This window comes from Oncorhynchus tshawytscha, linkage group LG20, assembly GCF_018296145.1.
Source record: "Oncorhynchus tshawytscha isolate Ot180627B linkage group LG20, Otsh_v2.0, whole genome shotgun sequence".
Taxonomy (NCBI): Eukaryota; Metazoa; Chordata; class Actinopteri; order Salmoniformes; family Salmonidae; genus Oncorhynchus; species Oncorhynchus tshawytscha.
Genome location: NC_056448.1, coordinates 10361409 through 10381380, shown reverse-complemented (window position 1 = coordinate 10381380; position 19972 = coordinate 10361409). Strand labels below are relative to the sequence as shown.

At 43.2% G+C, this 19972-nt stretch overlaps 1 protein-coding gene across 1 annotated transcript; it reads left to right on the top strand.

The window, feature by feature from the left end:
- The first annotated feature begins 12953 nt into the window (after positions 1–12953).
- Positions 12954–18350, top strand: LOC112219557 (sulfate transporter). Its single transcript, XM_024380898.2, has 3 exons — positions 12954–13185; positions 14697–15344; positions 15541–18350. Exons 2-3 carry the CDS (start codon positions 14751–14753, stop codon positions 17062–17064), a joined length of 2118 nt encoding a protein of 705 aa, XP_024236666.1. The 5' UTR covers positions 12954–13185; positions 14697–14750; the 3' UTR covers positions 17065–18350.
- Positions 18351–19972: the final 1622 nt, after the last annotated feature.

Below are 19972 nucleotides of genomic sequence, written 5' to 3'. Positions count from 1 at the left end.
CAATAGGCTAATCAAGCTAGTTATTCAGGAATTTTTTGCTAGCTATATTTTCTCTACAGAGAATGTAATCCTGAGAATGTAAAATCTTTAATTTACCAGTAGTCACCTCTCTCGTGAACTCTAACCCCTTTCTTTCTTTCTTTTTTCTTTCTTTTCTTTCTTCTTTTCCTTCTTTTCTTTTCTTTCTTTCTTTCTTTCTCGGAGGACCATGCCTCAGTACTACCTGGCCTGATGACTCCTTGCTGTCCCCAGTCCACCTGGTCGTGCTGCAGCTCCAGTTTCAAATGTTCTGCCTGCGGCTATGGAACCCTGACCTGTTCACCTGACGTGCTACCTGTCCCTGACCTGCTGTTTTCAACTCTCTAGAGACAGCAGGAGCAGTAGAGATACTCTGATTGATCGGCTTTGAAAAGCCAACTGACATTTACTCCTGAGGTGCTGACCTGTTGCACCCTCTACAACCACTGTGATTATTATTATTTGACCCTGCTGGTCATCTATGAACATTTGAACATCTTGGCCATGTTCTGATATAATCTACCCTCGGCCACCCCTCATAGCCTGGTTCCTCTCTAGGTTTCTTCCTAGGTTCTGGCCTTTCTAGGGAGTTTTTCCTAGCCACCGTGCTTCTACACCTGCATTGCTTGCTGTTTGGAGTTCTAGGCTGGGTTTCTGTCCATCACTTTGTGACATCAACTGATGTAAGAAGGGCTTTGATTGATTGATGGTTTTAAAAATATGTTCTATTTGACTCAACATTGACGTACATGATGTACAGCATTGTTGGGAGAATAGATGGGTGCAGTTCAATGCATGATTTATATAATTCACCAATACATTTCTTGGTAATCCCAAAAATATAGAGCCCCACAGTGGAGGTGTCAAAATACCCATTAAACCTAGCGGTCAAACAGGGAAATGTATTTCTACCATTCAGTTTGAATGGGGAATAGGGAATTTTAAAAACACTTAAAATAAGGGCTGTGTTTCGTGTAGGCTTACCCTGGTGAGACGTTGTAATAACAATGTAAATCTCCCTCGGACAAGGTGACATTTATCAATATATTAGTCTCCATAGTCCGGCACAGTGGACGCGTCATAATACCCATAAAACCTAGCGGTAATACCCGGTAATGGTTTCAACAGTTTTTCCCCTTTCATTTTTGCGTTTGTGATTTTAGAACTACTTCATAAGGTCTGTGTTTGGTGTAGGCTTACCCTGGCATGACATTTGATAGCCTGTGTAATTCTCTCTCGGACAAGGTCAGTTTAATCAATATATTCGCCACAATTTACTCTCAAAAATGTGAAATTCTAATTAGCAACAGAAGATCTCAGCAAGACTACAAATTCCTGCAGGGAGCTCCTGCACGTCATCTCTAGCCGACACTGTCAACTTCCATTCACCAGTGCAAACAGAGACCCGTGTCCTATCCATGAACTTCTGTCCCCTTTCTCTGTCTTAGCTAGCCACTGACTACACTTCAGTTATATAGTTAGCAGAGCAGTAGATTTAAAAAAAAATAATTAAAATCAAGGATGAACATAAGAGCATTTAAAGGGGAGAAGACCTCTGTAAGTCTGGCCATGTGGAGAAGTGCATCTAAACCTAGGGGCAACTTACCAATTTGGTCAGGGCCAGCATGAGGGATGGAATTTATATTATGTCGGTGAGTGTAGCTATCAAGTTAAGTTTGAGCATCTTAGCAATATAATGTGTTCTTTACTACTATCGACATTCTACAAAGAAAGAGCCACTTAATCAATTATAAAGTAATTCACCAGATTACCCCAGCTACCAGACTTAGACGAGTGATAACTCAGTTCTAGAATGTTGTCCTTGAGGAGAATATATCTAAACATCTATTGGCATTCAGAATTGAGTTTGTTTAAACATCCAGTCTTTATTGTAGTTTCATGACCAGAGACAAATCTTTAAAGGCAGTGTTTATTTACTTGGGGTGGAACATGCCTTCACACAGTCTTGATTTGTGGGATCCTTCCCACTATATGATTGATATGTCAAGTGATAAAATCCCAAAATATCAATTAAAAGTTTATGGAAAAACTGCACTTGTTCTCATTAAATATTCTATAGCTGTAACGCCATCAATCAAATCAAACTTGATTTATATAGCTAATTTCTTACAACACACATATTTCAAGGTGTTCAAAGTCATGCATAGAAAGGCACTTAACATCCGTCCTCTTGCTAGGTCTCCATAGGTAATAGGTGATTCTCTTTACCACATGTGAATCCCCCTGTAGAGTGCAGTGTAGCCATGCAGCTGCATTGGCTGTTTTTGCGATTCACGATATTGGCTGTACAGATGTGTAATGCGAGTGGAGGAAGCCAGCTGTGCCCGACCAGGTGCAGTCAGTGGAGGACCTGTACCCGGTCGAAGACTACCACCCTCTGACCCGAGAGCCCACAGAAGAGGATCTTCAGTGGCTAAGGAACCGTCTCCGGGGCAGGTTCAGTGGAATGACATGACTCCTTGACCACTACCTTCCTGTCATCACCGGACATTTTTAAAAAACAAGGGCACCTGGGGCATGCAGGGATCCTGGCTGGCATGGTGCTATCAGTCGAGCATCAGGAGGCTATACTGCAGGCAACTGTTGAACAGTGCATCAACCCCAACTGGCATACCGCGAGGAGAGCGAAGTTGACAGCCAGCAATTTTAGAGCAGTGTTTAGGGCCAAGTTCATTACTCCATCGCTGCTAAAAAAGGATCCTCAGATCACAGTCGTTGGATGGGGGTGTTGTCTGTAAAGTGGGGCACCGATAATGAAGAGGAGGGCATCAAGGTATTCAAAATAGCTACAGGGATGGATTTGCTGGAGTCACAGCTTTGGGTTATGGGGTCCAGGATCCTGGGTGCCTCACCGGATGGTCTGTTGGGCACCACAGCAGTGGTGGAGGTCAAGTGTCCCTAAGGTGCAAGGGAACTTACCATTGACGAGGCAGTGAAGTCAAACTATTTCTATAACCAGGAGGAGGGAGGGTTTTACTGCCTCCGGGAAGACCATCCTTACTGGCACCAGGTCCAAGGGCAGCTCCAAATCATTGGAAGGGACTTTTACTTTTTCGTTATGTGAACCACCAAAGCCTCCATCCCCATCCAGCGTGACGACCTCTGGCAGACTCATATTGCTGGACTAGAGGAGTTTTTCAAGGACCACATGCTCCCAAAGTTGGCAGTGCAACAGTGAACCTCTGTAAATATCTTGTAACACACACGTATCCCAGAATAGGTTATACTACATACAAGATTTGCTCAAAGCAGCCAACCAAAGTAATGTACTTAACATAAGTTAAATCACAAAAGCTGGTCTGAGTGCATCTTCTTACAGTTTTATTCAGTGGTACAACACAATTCACATTGCATTTTATCATGGGCACAGTGGGAATTTATATATGTAATGTTAAAATTATTTCTTACCCCCCTTGTTGTGTGGAGCTTCGTTTTCTGGTAAATTCAGGGCCATTTTTCTTTCCCAATGGAAAATTTGCAATAATGCAATGATTAAAGTAGTTAGCAGATGTTTCCTTTTTAGCTCATTTTGCTGTTATACCAGGTAATTTACAAATGTAACAGCACAGCATCATGTCACTCCTCCTCAAACTATCAATTAGCCAGGTCAATTTGTAGATGTAGCTACACAGTATGTTTGTTATCCAACTAACCAGCCAATTTAAGTGGAATGATTAACTGACAATATTTATATTTAACGGACAATATTTAAACTTAACTTCCATCAACCAAGCTAAGCAACATCTAAGCAAAAGGCTACCTGCTATCCCGACATCTGGCATCAACTCTCGTGCCTGGAACTTCAATGTTATCAATGAAATCCAAATAAGAAGTAAGTAGAGTTGGATAGGTCACACCCTACGAAAATAATCTGGACTGATTACCTAGAGATAGTACGTCTAAGGATGGGAGAGACATCACTTCCAGCAGATCTCCTTGCTGAGGGTGGCGTTGATCATGCAATGCTTCTCGTGGGGTGAGCTTGAAGTGTGAATTGGATCTTTTTCCTGTTCTGCAAAGCATTCAAAATGTAACGAGTAACTTTGGGTGTCAGGGAAAATGTATGGAGTAAAAAGTGCATTATTTTCTTTAGGAATGTAGTGAAGTAAAAGTTGTCAATAGTAAAGTACAGATAGCCCCAAAAAACTACTTATGTAGTACTTTAAAGTATGTTTACTTATGTATTCTACATCACTGTGGGTGAGTGACTGACTTTTTCCCCATCATATCATTTTTTTTGGTGGCTACACAGCCACAGATGCGAAGTGTCATTTGGTTAGCTAGCAAGAAATGTTAATCACTTTGCTAGCTAGATATGCTGAACGACTGTTATCCTGTTAGCATATCCCTTGCGTTTGTTAATTTACTCTATTTACTCTCGTCAGGACATTGTTGTTCCGAGGAGCTAGCCAACAACACAGCTAACACAATCACTTTAACCTGGAGCTAGAAAAACTAGCTGAAGTTGTACCTGTTTTCTATTGATATTTCTTTGTATATATCCAGAAAAATGATTCTGGGTTTCGACTGGCTGAGAAAAGCTGCCTGCCTGTCTGTCTGTCTCGTCCAGACTCGTTCATTACTACGCGACAGCTGGAGATCGAATTTGAATATTGAAACAGTGTTTCAAATGTCGACGAGACAAACAGCGAGGTTTATACAAATCTCCGCTGCTGAAAACTAAATGCTATCCTAAAAGAAATTAGATAATGTCTAGATACTTTTTATATCTGAGATTGGCCGCTTTCTCACTCTATATTGCTGTCGAATTTTCACAAATACCTTAGTATATGTTATTCCCAAACCTTCTAAGAATTTATGAAAACGTGAACATATCAAAGTGCTTACATTTCAGAAAATGTAATAAAAAATAGTCATATTCGTCCTGGGGGTGTATATGAACAGATTTGAATAAGATTTCATGTTGCTAAAATACTGTCGGTTCCAGGTCCACGCAAGGCTTAGAGGCCTATCTGGGAACCTATCTGGCCTGAGAGTTTCTTTACAAATACACTGTGTCCTTATCTCCATTTGGACTTAGGCAAAAAGTTATATTCAAACCATGATCAGTGATCACCCACTGAGAAATAGTTATATCCTAAGAATATATAGATAAAGTAAACATTCACAAAAACCTATTGCATTGCCATACGGTTTCCACTGCCTTTTCCAACACCCTGTACTATTCAACAGTAGTGGTGGTGACGAGCACTCAAGATAGGATACTGCTCCCTCTAGTGGCACATGGTATTCTCATTTCGCCACCCAGTGGAACTACCACACTCGTGGCGAAGAATTCATGATGTGCAATATGGAAAATATTTGTTTTATGAATAGCATCAAACCTGTACGGTATGCATTATTTTTCCCCAAACAACTGCTCACAGTCTTAAATACACAACTCCATAACCATAACGAAATGAGAGACCGATTTTGTGTGAATCAGCATTCTACGTAGACCTAAGGTATTCGATGTAGCAACAAATTATTATATGGTTACAATATAACCCAGACAAAGGGACTTTACAATGACAATGACCCTGGACATTTGAGCTGGGACAAAAGCCTACTTTCCCATTAAACAAATTGAAATGATCTTGGCTGTTAGATAATGTAATTGTCTGCAAGCCAAAGTATTTTTTGCACCTAAGTATCTCTCTTTTTAAGTACGTCAATGTATGATTCTAATTAATGGGACAAAAATATGTAAAGATCAGAACATGTTGCTAAGACAAAACCCCTAAGTAAGCCAAAGGATCTGGATAAGAAGTTCCTATCGTCAGTGGGCAGATGTCAAAATACTGGTGACAGTGTGTGAATAATTTATAACATGTTTCATGTCCTCTTGATAAGGTTTAACCACTGTTTGGCCATATAATTCCATTATAGTTCATGGGAGTTGACACCTATGTCATGTGCACAGCAGAAATCTATCAGTTTTAGAGGATCATAAATGTCTCATTAATTTGATACCATCAATCTTGTTTGGATCAAAGGGGAGAACGTTGCTGCTTAAGCCAAGCTCTGGTTCACTCAGTTAGTGTGGATTCCAAGGCCAAGAGTTTACCTGCTGTGAACCTGGATGCACATGTTCAGATGGATGAGAGGGTTGCCAATAGGTTACTTTCCCACTCTCTCTGACTAATCCTATTCAAACATTTACATGCTGATGAAAAAAAAGAAACTCTCTTCAAAGGAAGTTAATGTGTAAAGGACGTTTAATTACTCTCACACCACATGTACTATGAACGCAAGAGTGAACTGGCATAAAAAAAAGGTCCTCTGTCCAGCCAGCACTGCAAACAGGACCCAACAATAGAGTAGAATAGAACACCTGGATGTCATTGCTGAGGTAGCCTTCCTGGGGAGATAATAGGGCACTTGGCAGTGACACGTTTGACAAAGTAACAGTGCTAGTGATATGTCCTAGAAAAAGCGATATATCTTTAACAACTTACATAGCACATTCAACAAAGTTTATGAGCATTCTGTGCCTTGGAGAAAGCATTCAATCACTCAACCCCCCTCACGCTGATTCTCAGTCTCATCAGTGAATGGATGGTTATGAACCAGCCCACCAGTTTCCATGGTTATGAACCAGCCCACAAACTCATCCCCCATCCCCTCGTCTCTCTTTCTCTGATTGGAGGATTAGATGAGCGGGCCCTGGATGAGAATGAGGCTCCTATTCTCATCATCCCTTGCTCCATCCGGCTGTACTGACTCAGGCCTGGGTGTGAGCACAGTGAAGATCTCAGAAGAGAAGGCATGGCTACTGTATCCTCTCACCAGCCTCCACACCCCTTATATCAGAGTGAGTCCCCTCTCCTTGTACACTGTGTTGACTGGTTCTATGCAGCCACAGATGGACCCCTGGAGAGGGGCTTTTGCAGATAAAACGGATACATTTCTAGACTGAGAATGAATAGTACATCAGACAACACCCTGACTCTGGTGTATTTAAAGAGACAGAGTAGTCATCCTCTCATATCTATAATTTATAGTATGCGTCCTATATAGTTAGACATTTATAAAACAAAGTATTGCCTTATTAATGAATTGTATAATCTATTTCAATGTTCAATTGAAAAATATATTTTTTCATCAGGGCCTAAACATATTGACCTGTAAAAGAAAAGGGTTCATATTGAAACAAAAAGGATTGAATTCTTTGAATGGATTTTTTCATCTCTCTTCATGTCTTTCACATATACAGTGCATTCGGAAAGTATTCAGACTCCTTGACTTTTTACTTTTATTTCGTTAAGTTAGAGCCTTATTCTAAAATTGATTAAATAAATAAAAATCTTTATCAATCTACACAAAACACAACATCAAAATTGTTTTTTTGCAAATGTATACAAAAAAAATCTGAAATACATTATTTACAAAAGTATTTAGACCCTTTGATATGAGACTCAAATTTGTACTCAAACATGATTAATGTTTTAATGTTTTCATGAATCATCCTTGAGATGTTTCTTGAACTTGATTGGAGAACCCCTGTGGTAAATTCAATTGATAAAATCAAATCAAATTGTATTAGTCACATGTGCCGAATACAACAGGTAGACCTTACAGTGAAATGCTTACTTACGAGCCCCTAATCAATGCAGTTTAAAAACAAATACAGATGAGGATGAGAGATAAAAGTAACAAGTAATTAAAGAGCAGCAGTAATAATATAACAATAGCGAGACCATATACAGGGGGGTACCGTTACAGAGTCAATGTGCGGGGAGGCACCGGTTAGTTGGGGTAGGATGTAGGTATTAAAGTGACTATGCATAGATGACAACAGCAGTGGTGTAAAGAGGGGATGGGGGAGCAATGTAGAGCAATGTAAATAGCCTGGGTAGCCATTTGACTAGATGTTCAGGAGTCTTATGGCTTGGGGGTAGAAGCTGTTTAGAAGCCTCTTGGACCTAGACTTGGCGCTCCTGTACCGCTTGCCGTGTGGTTGCAGAGAGAACAGTCTAGGACTAGGGTGGCTGGAGTCTTCGACAATTTTGAGGGCCTTCCTCTGACACCGCCTGGTATAGAGGTCCTGGATGGCAGCAAGCTTGGCCCCAGTGATGTACTGGTTCGTTCGCACTACCCTCTGTAGTGCCTTGCAGTCGGAGGCCGAGCAGTTGCCATACCAGGCAGTGATGGTGCAGCTGTAGAACCTTTTGAGGATCTAAGGACTAATCCCAAATCTTTTCAGTCTCCTGAGGGGGAATAGGTTTTGTCGTGCCCTTTTCACGACTGTCTTGGTATGCTTGGACCATGTTAGTTTGTTGTTGATGTGAGCACCAAGGGTCTTGAAGCTCTCAACCTGCTCCACTGCACCCCCATCGATGAGAATGGGGGCGTGCTCGGTCCTCTTTTTCCTGTAGTCTACAATCATCTCCTTTGTCTTGATCACTTTGAGGGAGAGGTTGTTGTCCTGGCACCACACTGTCAGGTCTCTGACCTCCTCCCTATAGGCTGTCTTGTCATTGTCGGTGATCAGGCCTACCAATATTGTGTCATTGGCAAATGTAATGATGGTGTTGGAGTCGTGCCTGGCCGTGCAGTCATGAATGAACAGGGAGTACAGGAGGGGACTGAGCACGCACCCCTGAGGGGCCCCCGTGTTGAGGATCAGCGTGGCAGATGTGTTGTTACCTACCCTTACCACCTGGGGGTGGCCCGTCAGGAAGTCCAGGATCCAGTTGCAGAGGGAGGTGTTTAGTCCCAGGGTCCTTAGCTTAGTGATGAGCTATGAGGGCACTATGGTGTTGAACGCTGAGCTGTAGTCAATGAATAGCATTCTCACATAGGTGTTCCTTTTGTCCAGGTGGGAAACGGCAGTGTGGAGTGCAAAAGAGATTGCATCATCTGTGGATTTGTTGGGGCGGTATGCAAATTGGAGTGGGTCTAGGGTTTCTGGGATGATGGTGTTGATGTGAGCCATGACCAGCCTTTCAAAGCACTTCATGGCTACAGACGTGAGTACTGCGGGTCAGTAGTCATTTAGGCAGGTTACCTTAGTGGCCTTCAGCACAGGCACAATGGTGGTCTGCTTAAAACATGTTGGTATTACAGACTTGGAGGGGGAGAGGTTGAAAATGTCAGTGAAGACACTTGCTAGTTGGTCAGTGCATGCTCGCAGTACACATCCTGGTAATCCGTCTGGCCCTGTGGCCTTGTGAATGTTGACCTTTTTAAAGGTCTTACTCACATTGGCTGCGGAGAGCGTAATCACACAGTCTTCCGGAACAGCTAGAACTCTCATGCATGTTTCAGTGTTATTTCCCTCGTAGCAAGTATAGAAGTAGTTTAGCTCTCTGTTGTCCCTTTTGTAATCTGTAATGGTTTGCAAAACATGCCACATCCGATGAGAGTCAGAGCCGGTGCAGTACGATTCGATCTTAGTCCTGTATTGATGCTTTGCCTGTTTGATGGTTCGTCAGAGGGTATTGCGAGATTTCGAATAAGCTTCCGGGTTAGAGTCCCACTCCTTGAAAGCGGCAGCTCTAGCCTTTAGCTCAGGGCGGATGTTGCCTGTAATCCATGGCTGCTGGTTGGGGCGTGTATGTACTGTTACTGTGTTGACGACATCATCGACACACTTATTGATGAAGCCAATGACTGATGTGGTGTACTCCTCAATGTCATCGGAGGAATCTCGGAACATATTCCAGTCTGTGCTAGCAAAACAGTCCTGTAGCTTAGCATCTGCTTCATCTGACCACTTTTTTATTGATCTAGTCACTGGTGCTTCCTGCTTTAATTTTTGCTTGTAAGCAGGAATCAGGAGGATGGAATTATAGTCAGATTTGACCAACTGAGGGCGAGCGAGAGCTTTGTATGCATCTCTGTGTGTGGAGTATAGGTGGTCCAGAGTTCTTTTTCCTAAAACGGATTTAAGTTTCCATGCATTAAAGTCCCCGGCTACTAGGAGCGCCACCTCTGGGTGAGCTTTTTCTTGTTTGCTTATGGCGGAATATAGCTCATTCAATGCAGTCTTAGTGCCAGCATCTGACTGTGGTGGTATGTAAACCTCTACGAAGAAGGAAAGAGGAAAACTCTCTTGGTAGATAGTGTGGTCTACAGCTTATCATGAGATACTCAACCTCAGGCGAGCAATAGCTCGAGACTTCCTTAGATATCGTGCACCAGCTGTTATTTAGAAAAATACATAATCCGCCGCCCCTTGGCTTACCAGGCGCCAGCTGTTCTATCTTGCCGGTACATCACATAGCCTGCCCACTGTATGTTGATATTGTCGTCATTCAGTCACGACTACGTTAAGCATAAGATGTTACCATTTTTTATGTCCCGTTGGTAGTTTAATCTTCCGCGTAACTCGTAAATTTTATTCTCCAAGGATTGCACATTTGCTAGCAGAATGGAGGGAAGTGGGGGTTGTACTTGATTTAGAAAAGCACACACCTGTCTATATAAGGTCTCACGGTTGACAGCGCATGTCAGAGCAAAAATCATGCCATGAGGTCAAAGGAATTGTCCATAAAGCTCTGAGACCGGATGGTGTCGAGGCACAGATCTGGGGTACCAAAACATTTCTGCCGCATTGATGGTCCCCAAGAACACAGTGGACTCCATCATTCTTAAATGGAAGAAGTTTGGTGCCTCCCGGGTGGCGCAGTGGTCTAGGGCACTGCATCGCAGCGCTAGCTGTGTCACCAGAGACCCTGGGTTTTTGCCCAGGCTCTGTCGCAGCCGGCCGCGACCGGGAGGTCCATGGGGCGACGCATAATTGGCCTAGCGTCGTCCAGGTTAGGGAGGGTTTGGCCGGTAGGGATTGAACTCTTTGGCCTGAATGCCAAGCATAACGTCTGGAGCAAACATGGCTCCATCCCTACAGGGAAGCATGGGGTGGCAGCATCATGCTGTGGGGATGTTTTTCAGTGGCAGGGAATGGGAAACTAGTCAGGATCAAGGGAAAGATGAACGGAGCAAAGTGCAGCGAGATCCTTGATGAAAACCTTCTCCAGAGCTCTCAGGGCCTCAGACTGGGGTGAAGGTTCACCTTTCAACAGGACAACGACCCTACGCACACAGCCAAGACAATGCACGAGTGGCTCCAGAACAAGTCTCTGAATGTCCTTGAGTGGCCTTGATTTTGAACCCCATCTCTGGAGAGATCTGAAAATAGCTTAGCAGCAACGCTCTACATCCAACCTGACAGAGATTGAGAGGATGTGAAAAGAAGAATGGAAGAAACTCCCCAAATACAGGTGTGCCAAGCTTGTAGCGTCATACCCAAGAGGACTCAAGGCTGTAATCGCTGCCAAAGGTGCTTAAACAAAGTACTGAGTAAAAGGTCTGAATACTTATGTATATGTGATATTTCAGTTTTTTATTATACATTTTCAAACACTTCTAAAAACCTCCCTTTGCTTTGTCATTACTGATTGACGAGGGGGGAAAAACTATTTCTAAAATGGATGAAATAACAATATACACATTTCAGTAATTTAGTACTATTACTCTACTGAAGCCTGTTACACGGTTGGACAGGGGTCTGTTGAATGCAACGTCTTCAGCCCACCAACAATGGTGCCATTCACTATGAAATACAGCCAAACAAGGCAAAAACCTAGATGAAGTGAATAACTGATTAGTGAAAAATACCTCTTTAGTTTGCATGTAAGCTATTCCATTATAAAAGGCTATATAATATCATTCTATACACAAATATTATTTCATACATGTAGTTTATTATGTTTACACAGCTTCTACTTCATATTGATGATCCAGACCTTTTGGAGGGTATGTTTCAACTTAACTGGTCAAACAGAGTGATAAGTTATGGTGTATGCCAAGACCTGGCACAAATCAATTCACACACATCTCACAAGACCTCACTGGTCAACGTTTGACTTAATTCATCTGGATATAATGTCAAGGGCCATTGTACAACTTTTCCCTCATGGCACAATAGTGGAAAGACCAGACGACACATAGTCTTGTGATCCCACACTAGAGTCATGCCATATCATAATGGGATTTCACATGGGATTTCAAGCTAGGGCATTCTTTAATATTGGGTCCACAGATATGACATCACTGCAGGTCACGAGACAGGAACTATTAGCTAGTCACAGATCGATTTCTGTACCATAACACTGAGCACAATGGGACTTCATATAGCAGATTTGGAGTGATGTGCTCCATGGCTTAATTGGCTAAGTCTTAGTCAATTAGTCAATGACAAACCAGGAACACAACTCATCATCTAGTAGTTCATTAATGAGGACTAATATGCAATGCAGAAGTAAAAAATAATGTGTGAACACGTATTTCCCTTAAAAGGCAAACCTTACTAAACCCTAGGCCTCTGGAAACAGGACATTCAGTCAAATGCAAAAAAAATCTAGTTCTAAAAAAACATGTACATTTCCATATTTGACACATGATGACAGATATATTAATGTATGCAATACATAATAAACTGAGAACAGGGATCAGTAATCTGGTGTCAAGTCAATAGTGAATGAACCCCTATCTTATTGCTGTGTTGTAAGACAATCACCAAACCAGGTCACTGTGTCAACTAGAACTACTGCATGTTAACAGTTTGTGACCCTTCTGCTTTAGTTTCCGTTTGTGACCTTTCTGTTTCCGTTTGTGACCATTCTTCTTCAGTTTCAGTTTGAAAACTAACCAGATCCCAGGTTAGGTCTGAATATTAACAGATAGATAAGCCACACCAGCCAGTAAACGATTGACTTTTGTTACCCTATTGCCCTGAACAAAATTAGATTGCCAAGGGAGGCCTTGCTTCCACTTTATGGACAACCCAAAAGGAGACAGTGGCCCCACCTCCCCACGCTGTCCAGCCTATGGCAATGATCAGTGTCAGGACAAGGGTTGCCCTTATCGCTATACTCATCCAACATAGATTTGAGACAACACCCTTTTTGTCATTCTACTCCGGGGTAGCAAGAGAGGCGTGTGTATGACACTACCAGAGAGACAGGAGAGACAGGATAAGAGAAAGTAGAGAGAGAGCCTGTGACACTCACATGTTGGCTGTGAGGGAGAACACTGATAGCAGTGACTATTTGTAGGTGTACCTGTAGGTTACATGTTCCTGACTACAAAACTTTGACACAAAATTTGCATTCCTCTTTGGATTGGCAGAACGAAGTGTGGGTGAGTTATTGTTTTGCCTCAGCCTGAACATTGGTAGAATAACAAGTAGCCTGCGTTTGTAACCTATGTGTGCCATTTCATGCATTTCATGCGTTTTAAGACAGGTAAACGTAGAGCCTCTAGAGGAGGGTCTAAAAATGATTTTGACCTAAAATTGCTATTACTATTTGAGTACCGTTATTAATACATGAGGGGTGGGTGTTGACTTTGGTACAGGAAGAAGAAGCAGGAATCAAAGCCCATCAGACAGCTGTAATGAGGTTATGATGGGACACAACGATAAGATTTAATCTTCTGTTTACGGCTACCGTTAAGGGTTATCATCCCACCGGGCACAACGTCTGTTGCATGTTGGTGCAACCTAAGTTCATTGAAATGACGTGTAAACAACATTGATTCACTCAGTGTGTGCCCAGTGGGACAGTTATCTACTGCATAGTTTAGGGCTTCTGAAGACATGATAAGACATGATGAGCTCTATGCTGAATGTCTGGATCACTCATTCATCTCAATCTAGAGATGTTCAGACTGTCCACAGTGGGAAATGTAGGAATTTCTTTCTTTCTACTGATTAGAGGCATGCTTTCTATCATTAGAGGCATGCTTTGATGCTTGATATTTCCGGTTAGGTCGCATTTAAGATGTATTGGAGTTTTAGATGGTTTGTCAATACATTGTCTGCGTTTGTCTTTGAATTAAGGGGCAATCTGAGATGGGTTGCCTAAGACACCTGTATATTTTCCCTGTGGTCCTTGAGTAAGTGTTGCCACGGTTATCACCATTCAGGTAAGACCCAGATGCAGACAACATCGAAGTAACAACAGTTTATTAATCGAACAGGGGCAGGCAAAAAGCAGGTCAAGGGCGGGCAGAGGTCGGTAATCTAGATTGGTGGTGCAACGGTACAGGACGGCAGGCAAGCGCAGGCTCAGGGCAGGCAAAATGGTCAACACCGGGAAAACTAGGAAACAGGCCAAATAGAGAGACAGGAGCAGAGGGAAAACCACTGGTAGGCTTGACGAAACAAAACGAGCTGGCAACAGACAAACAGAGAACACAGGTATAAATACACAGGAGATAATGGGGAAGATGGGCGACACCTGGAGGGGGGTGGACACAATCACAAAGACAGGTGAAACAGATCAGGGTGTGACAACGATGCTGAATGTCTCTGTGTAACATTGAACTTGATGTGGGAGCACATTAACAGCAAGCAGGAAGTTTCTTTGACGATAGCCTAACTAATCTCTCACAGATCCCGACATGTTTATTGCTTTTCAATGTTTTCATTTTCACTAAATCACTCTTTGACTGAACCTCTGTTACAGTTTCAATGATACAATAAACTATGCATCAAAGTTTAACGAGAGAACTATGAGTAATGCAACACCCCTTGAATGCAAATGCTAGTTGGGAAGGTGTTTAATCATTGTTTCCTTCAGGGAGGACACACTAACTAATGATCAATGAGTGTCATGATGAGTGAAGATTCTCTGTCTGATTCATTCCAGGAGCATAGCTAAGCACCCCACCCCCACCCCCACAACCCACCCCTTTCAGAGGCCATGGAGGAAGCCAAGGTCACTGAAGTTCCCCACCTGGAGCGGAGGGTCCGGCAGCGGAAAGAGCCCATGACCGTTCTGAAGACCAAGCTGAGCCGTAGCCTGTCCTGCTCTGTGCCCAGGGTCAAGAACACCTTGACTGGGTTCTTCCCTGTGGTGCTCTGGCTTCCCAAGTACAAACTGAAAGAGTATATCTGGGGTGATCTCATGTCAGGCCTCATCATAGGCATCATCCTGGTGCCCCAGGCCATCGCCTACTGCCTGCTGGCCGGAGTGGACCCTATCTATGGCCTCTACACCTCCTTTTTCGCCAACATAATCTACTTCTTCATGGGGACCTCCAGGCACGTGTCTGTGGGCATCTTCAGTCTTATGAGCCTCATGGTGGGCCAGGTTGTGGACAGAGAGGTGTATATGGCAGGGTTCGAGCTGGATGACACCAAAGCAGCCACCGTAGATGGATTCTTAAACGTAACAGAAGACTCAGACAGCTCAGCCGTCAACCTGACAATAGGGGCCTTCGGCATGGAGTGTGGGAAAGAATGTTATGCCATCAGCATCGCAGCAGCCTTGACGTTTTTGGCTGGGATTTACCAGGTACAGTATCAACTACTCTGATTGATTCAGCACTCTCATAACTGCTTTCAACATGTAGTGGAACAGATGTAAATCAGTTAGACTTGATTACTCATGTCCTAAACATCATAAATTACCTCACATCAAAGATGACTGTGCTGAATATTGACCTTTAGATTAGATTAGCTATCTGATAAACATGGTTACCTCCTTTCAGGTATTGATGGCTGTGTTCAGACTGGGCTTTGTCTCCGTCTACCTCTCTGCTCCCATGCTGGACGGCTTCGCCACAGGCGCATCGTTCACCATCCTCACCGTCCAAGCCAAGTACCTACTGGGGCTCAAGATCCCTCGCCACCAGGGCTACGGCACTGTGGTGGTCACCTGGATCAATATCTTCAGTAACATCCAGAATACCAACTACTGTGACCTCATCACCAGCGTCATCTGCATCTCTGTCCTGGTGTTGGGGAAGGAGCTCCAAGATCGCTACAAGGATCGTCTGAAGATCCCTCTGCCCACAGAGCTGGTAGTGGTGGCGGGCGCTACACTGGTGTCCCACTTTGTAGACTTCCACGGACGGTACGACTCCAGTGTCTCTGGTGCTATCCCCACAGGCTTCATCCCCCCTAAGGTGCCCAGTTTTGGTCTGATGCCCCGGGTGGCCTTCGATGCCATCCCACTGGCTGTGATCAGCTTTGCCTTCACGGTTTCCCTCTCTGAGATGTTTGCCAAGAAGAACGGGTACACCGTCCGGCCCAACCAGGAGATGTTGGCCATTGGTTTCTGTAACATTATCCCTTCCTTCTTCCACTGTTTCACCACCAGTGCTGCCCTGGCTAAAACTATGGTGAAAGACTCCACGGGCTGCCAGACTCAGGTCTCCAGCATTGTAAGTGCCTTTGTCGTTCTACTGGTCCTGCTCTTCTTCGCCCCCTTCTTTTATTCCCTCCAGAAGTGCGTCCTGGCCTGTATCATCATCGTCAGCCTGAGGGGAGCTCTCCGTAAGTTCAGAGACGTGCCCAGTAAGTGGCGCGTCAGTAAGATGGACGCTGTCGTCTGGATGGTGACTATGAGTGCCTCAGCACTGATCAGTGTGGAGATGGGGCTGGTGGTTGGGGTGGTTTTCTCTATCCTCTGTATCATCGTCCAGACCCAGAAGCCCAAGGTTTCTCTGCTAGGACAGGTCCATGACACTGTCTACTACGAGGATTTGGAGGAGTATGAAAACCTCATGTCCCTCCCTAAAGTGAAGATCTTCCGCTTCCAGGCCCCGCTCTACTATGCAAACAAGGAATTCTTCCTGAAGTCGCTGTACAAGGCCGTGGGTGTGGAACCCTTCCTGGAGATGACCAGGAGGATGGAAGCAGAGAAAAAATCGGAAAAAATGGCAGCGAAGGAAGTCGGGAGAGACGACAAGACTAATGGAGAGGTGAATGTAGGGCTGGTATCCAGAGAACTTGACTTCCACACTATCATCTTAGACTGCTCTGCCATGCCCTTTGTAGACTCCACAGGGATGCAAACGTTCAAAGGGATCATTAAAGACTATAAGGAGGTGGGTGTCACAGTGCTGCTAGCAAGCTGTAATACAACGGTCATAGATTCTCTCAGACAAGGTTCTTTCTTTGGGAAGGCTGACAAAGACATGGAACGCTTGTCATTCTATACTGTACACACTGCAGTTCAATTTGCCAATGACAGGGCAACATCTGCATTTATTGGTGACACATTGGTGTAGACCAGAGCCGTATATTTCCAAATAAATGGATATGTAAATAAATGGCTCTGGTCAGGGATGGACTGGCCTTCTGGCAATTCTGGAAAATGCCAGATAGGCTGGACAATTTTTCTGTTGGGTGGCTTGGTCAAAATTGACACACACACAAACCTTTTTTTTCATATCAAAATAAAACAATTAAAAAGGTGACATCGCCGGCGGTCCATGGGTCTGGTAGCCCTTCACACTCACAGCCCCTGTCATCCCCTATACGGGTTGAAAATGGCAGATTTGGTCACTCATAAGCATCTAAATCTGAATGCAGTGGCTGTACTATATATGGTGTCAGAACAAGCTCTTTACTTTACAGCTCACTTTACAGCCCTGTGTGCGATTCAACTGACAGTCATTCTAAACATGTGTACCATGCACAATAAAAAAAATGCCCCCAATCCCTCCTGCTAATTGGGCTAGTAGTTAAGCAACATTTTTGTGGTCTGAGTGAGGGGACACTGTAAATTGAGAGGAGTCAATGTGTTCTGACAGATGACACTTGGAGGATTATAATAAACACTGCTTTGATGTCATACAACCAAACCACACACCCATAAGTCCAAATGTGCACTTCACATTTCCATATTTGAAAACTGATGTAATTTACCATATCAACAATCATGATAGCTATATTTGATGTACAGTTACACGAATGACAAGCGTCATACCATGGGTTGTCCTGAACAGAATGTTTGTCATATTGTGAAGAAAATTTGCTGCGGAACACACACTTGAAGGACTCCATTCTATGCGCACCAAAATTACTATGTTTGTCTGAAGTGCCTTGTGAAAGCCTAACACTGTAAGATCCTATTTTATAACTAGTCATGTTGGCAATAGAATAAGCTTTCAAATGATGTCCACCTGACCCAGATTGTGATTTATAATGGAAAGTTTTTTTTAAATGTAATTGTGTGATGGTGGGGACGCAGGGCTGTGTTCCAAACACAAGACTGTAAGTGTGCTTGCTTCAGTTCCTCAACGGCAAAGCTAGGAGATCTAAAGAAAAACACCTTTAAGTTGAAGGCTCATTCCTTGTGTCATAGAAGTGCATTGAAATGACTTAGGTACTGTGCACAGTTTGGAGAGGTGTGTGTAAACTTGAAGACACCAGTTAGACCTTTCACTCAAGCCCTTGTAATAATGTTTGCACCTACCCCAAAATTGCAGTGAATATTCTTATCTTATGAGTGTATTCGTTATCAACAAATGCAGCGAAAAGTACAGTAAATGTTAAACGCAGATGAAATCAATAGCGTACTGTTTGGATTTGTTTGGTCTTGTGTCAGGTGAACTGTTGTGTTCTCACCTTTGGTCTGATCATTTCTTTCAATTTATACCATGGTCATGCATATACTTTTTATATTTCTTCAGTTAGAAACTATCCATATAGGTGTAAAGGGTTAAAGATGTACCAAGCAGAAATCTCTCCGACATTTCCTGGTTGCTAAAATTCTAATACTGTAGTTCACCTAATTTCAGTTTGTGACAAAATAAGCAAGTCTAGTGTATAGAATCATTGTACAATCTGTGAAACATATTTTCCATAAGCAAAAATATTGTATTTTCAGCTGTTTGAAGCTGGTGTATAAAACCGAAAGTAAAAGACACAAAAACTAAATTTAAGACTGGAAAGCATAGAAATGGCACTCATAGAATAGATCTACTGCTTCTTAGACTTGCTTTCAAGAATAATGACAAATCTATAACTCACATTTCTAACAAATTTGCCTTTGGTTGTTCTGTGGGCAAGGGCCGGCCCGGTTTTCTGATCGGCTGTGCTGAGGTCACGCAAACTCACCTTCAAGGTCAAACGTGGCATCAGCAAAGAGACCTTCCCCGACTCTGTCATAAGTTATACAGCCAAGATCATGGATTGTAAAAAACGGAAAGGTGTTTATAAACGTAGCAAGAGCAAGTTGTACATTGTCACCTCACTCAAAATATCCAATTTTTTTGGCGGCTAAACCTATGATTTGGTCAAAAAGTAAAGTGTATTATCCTCATGATTCCTGTAATTTTTTATTTTACCAGGTAAGTTGACTGAGAACACATTCTCATTTGCAGCAATGACCTGGGGAATAGTTACAGGGGAGAGGAAGGGGATGAATGAGCCAATTGAAAACTGGGGATTATTAGGTGACTGTGATGGTTTGAGAGCCAGATTGGGAATTTAGCCAGGACACTGGGGTTAACACCCCTACGATAAGTGCCATGGGATCTTTAATGACCTCAGAGAGTCTGGACACCCGTTTAACATCTCATTTGAAAGACAGCACCCTACACATGGCAGTGTCCCCAATCACTGCCCTGGGGCATTGGGATATTTTTTTAGACCAGAAGAAAGAAAGCCTCCTACTGGCCCTCCAACACCACATCCAGCAGCATCTGGTCTCCCATCCAGGAACTGACCAGGACCAACCCTGCTTAGCTTCAGAAGCAAGCCAGCAGTGGTACGCAAGTATACGTAGGTATACTTTGATTTTAAACAACCAACATGTTCATGAGAGACTCAGCTTTCGATGGTGGGGTCAACCATTCAGACGCAACAGATAGAAGTGGGCACATCGGTGGCACTGACTTCAGATGATTTTCGGGGATGTCTCCTGGTCGGATTGAGACGCAGCCCATGCAAAAAAACATGATCTCTAGCTTAAACAGAAGGATTTTCTTTATCATTTTCTTTGTCATGCTAATGGTGGTGGTGGTGGTGGGGGGGGTTAATGTTACTTGAATAATAAAACTAGCAAGCTTTTGTACAGTGATGAATGTGTCAGTGATCATGTTATCCGCTGGTTGTTTTATAGGGGATTTATGATTGACCATCTAACTACTAATCAAGGCAGAATCAATCTATTTTATGTTTCATTTTGAG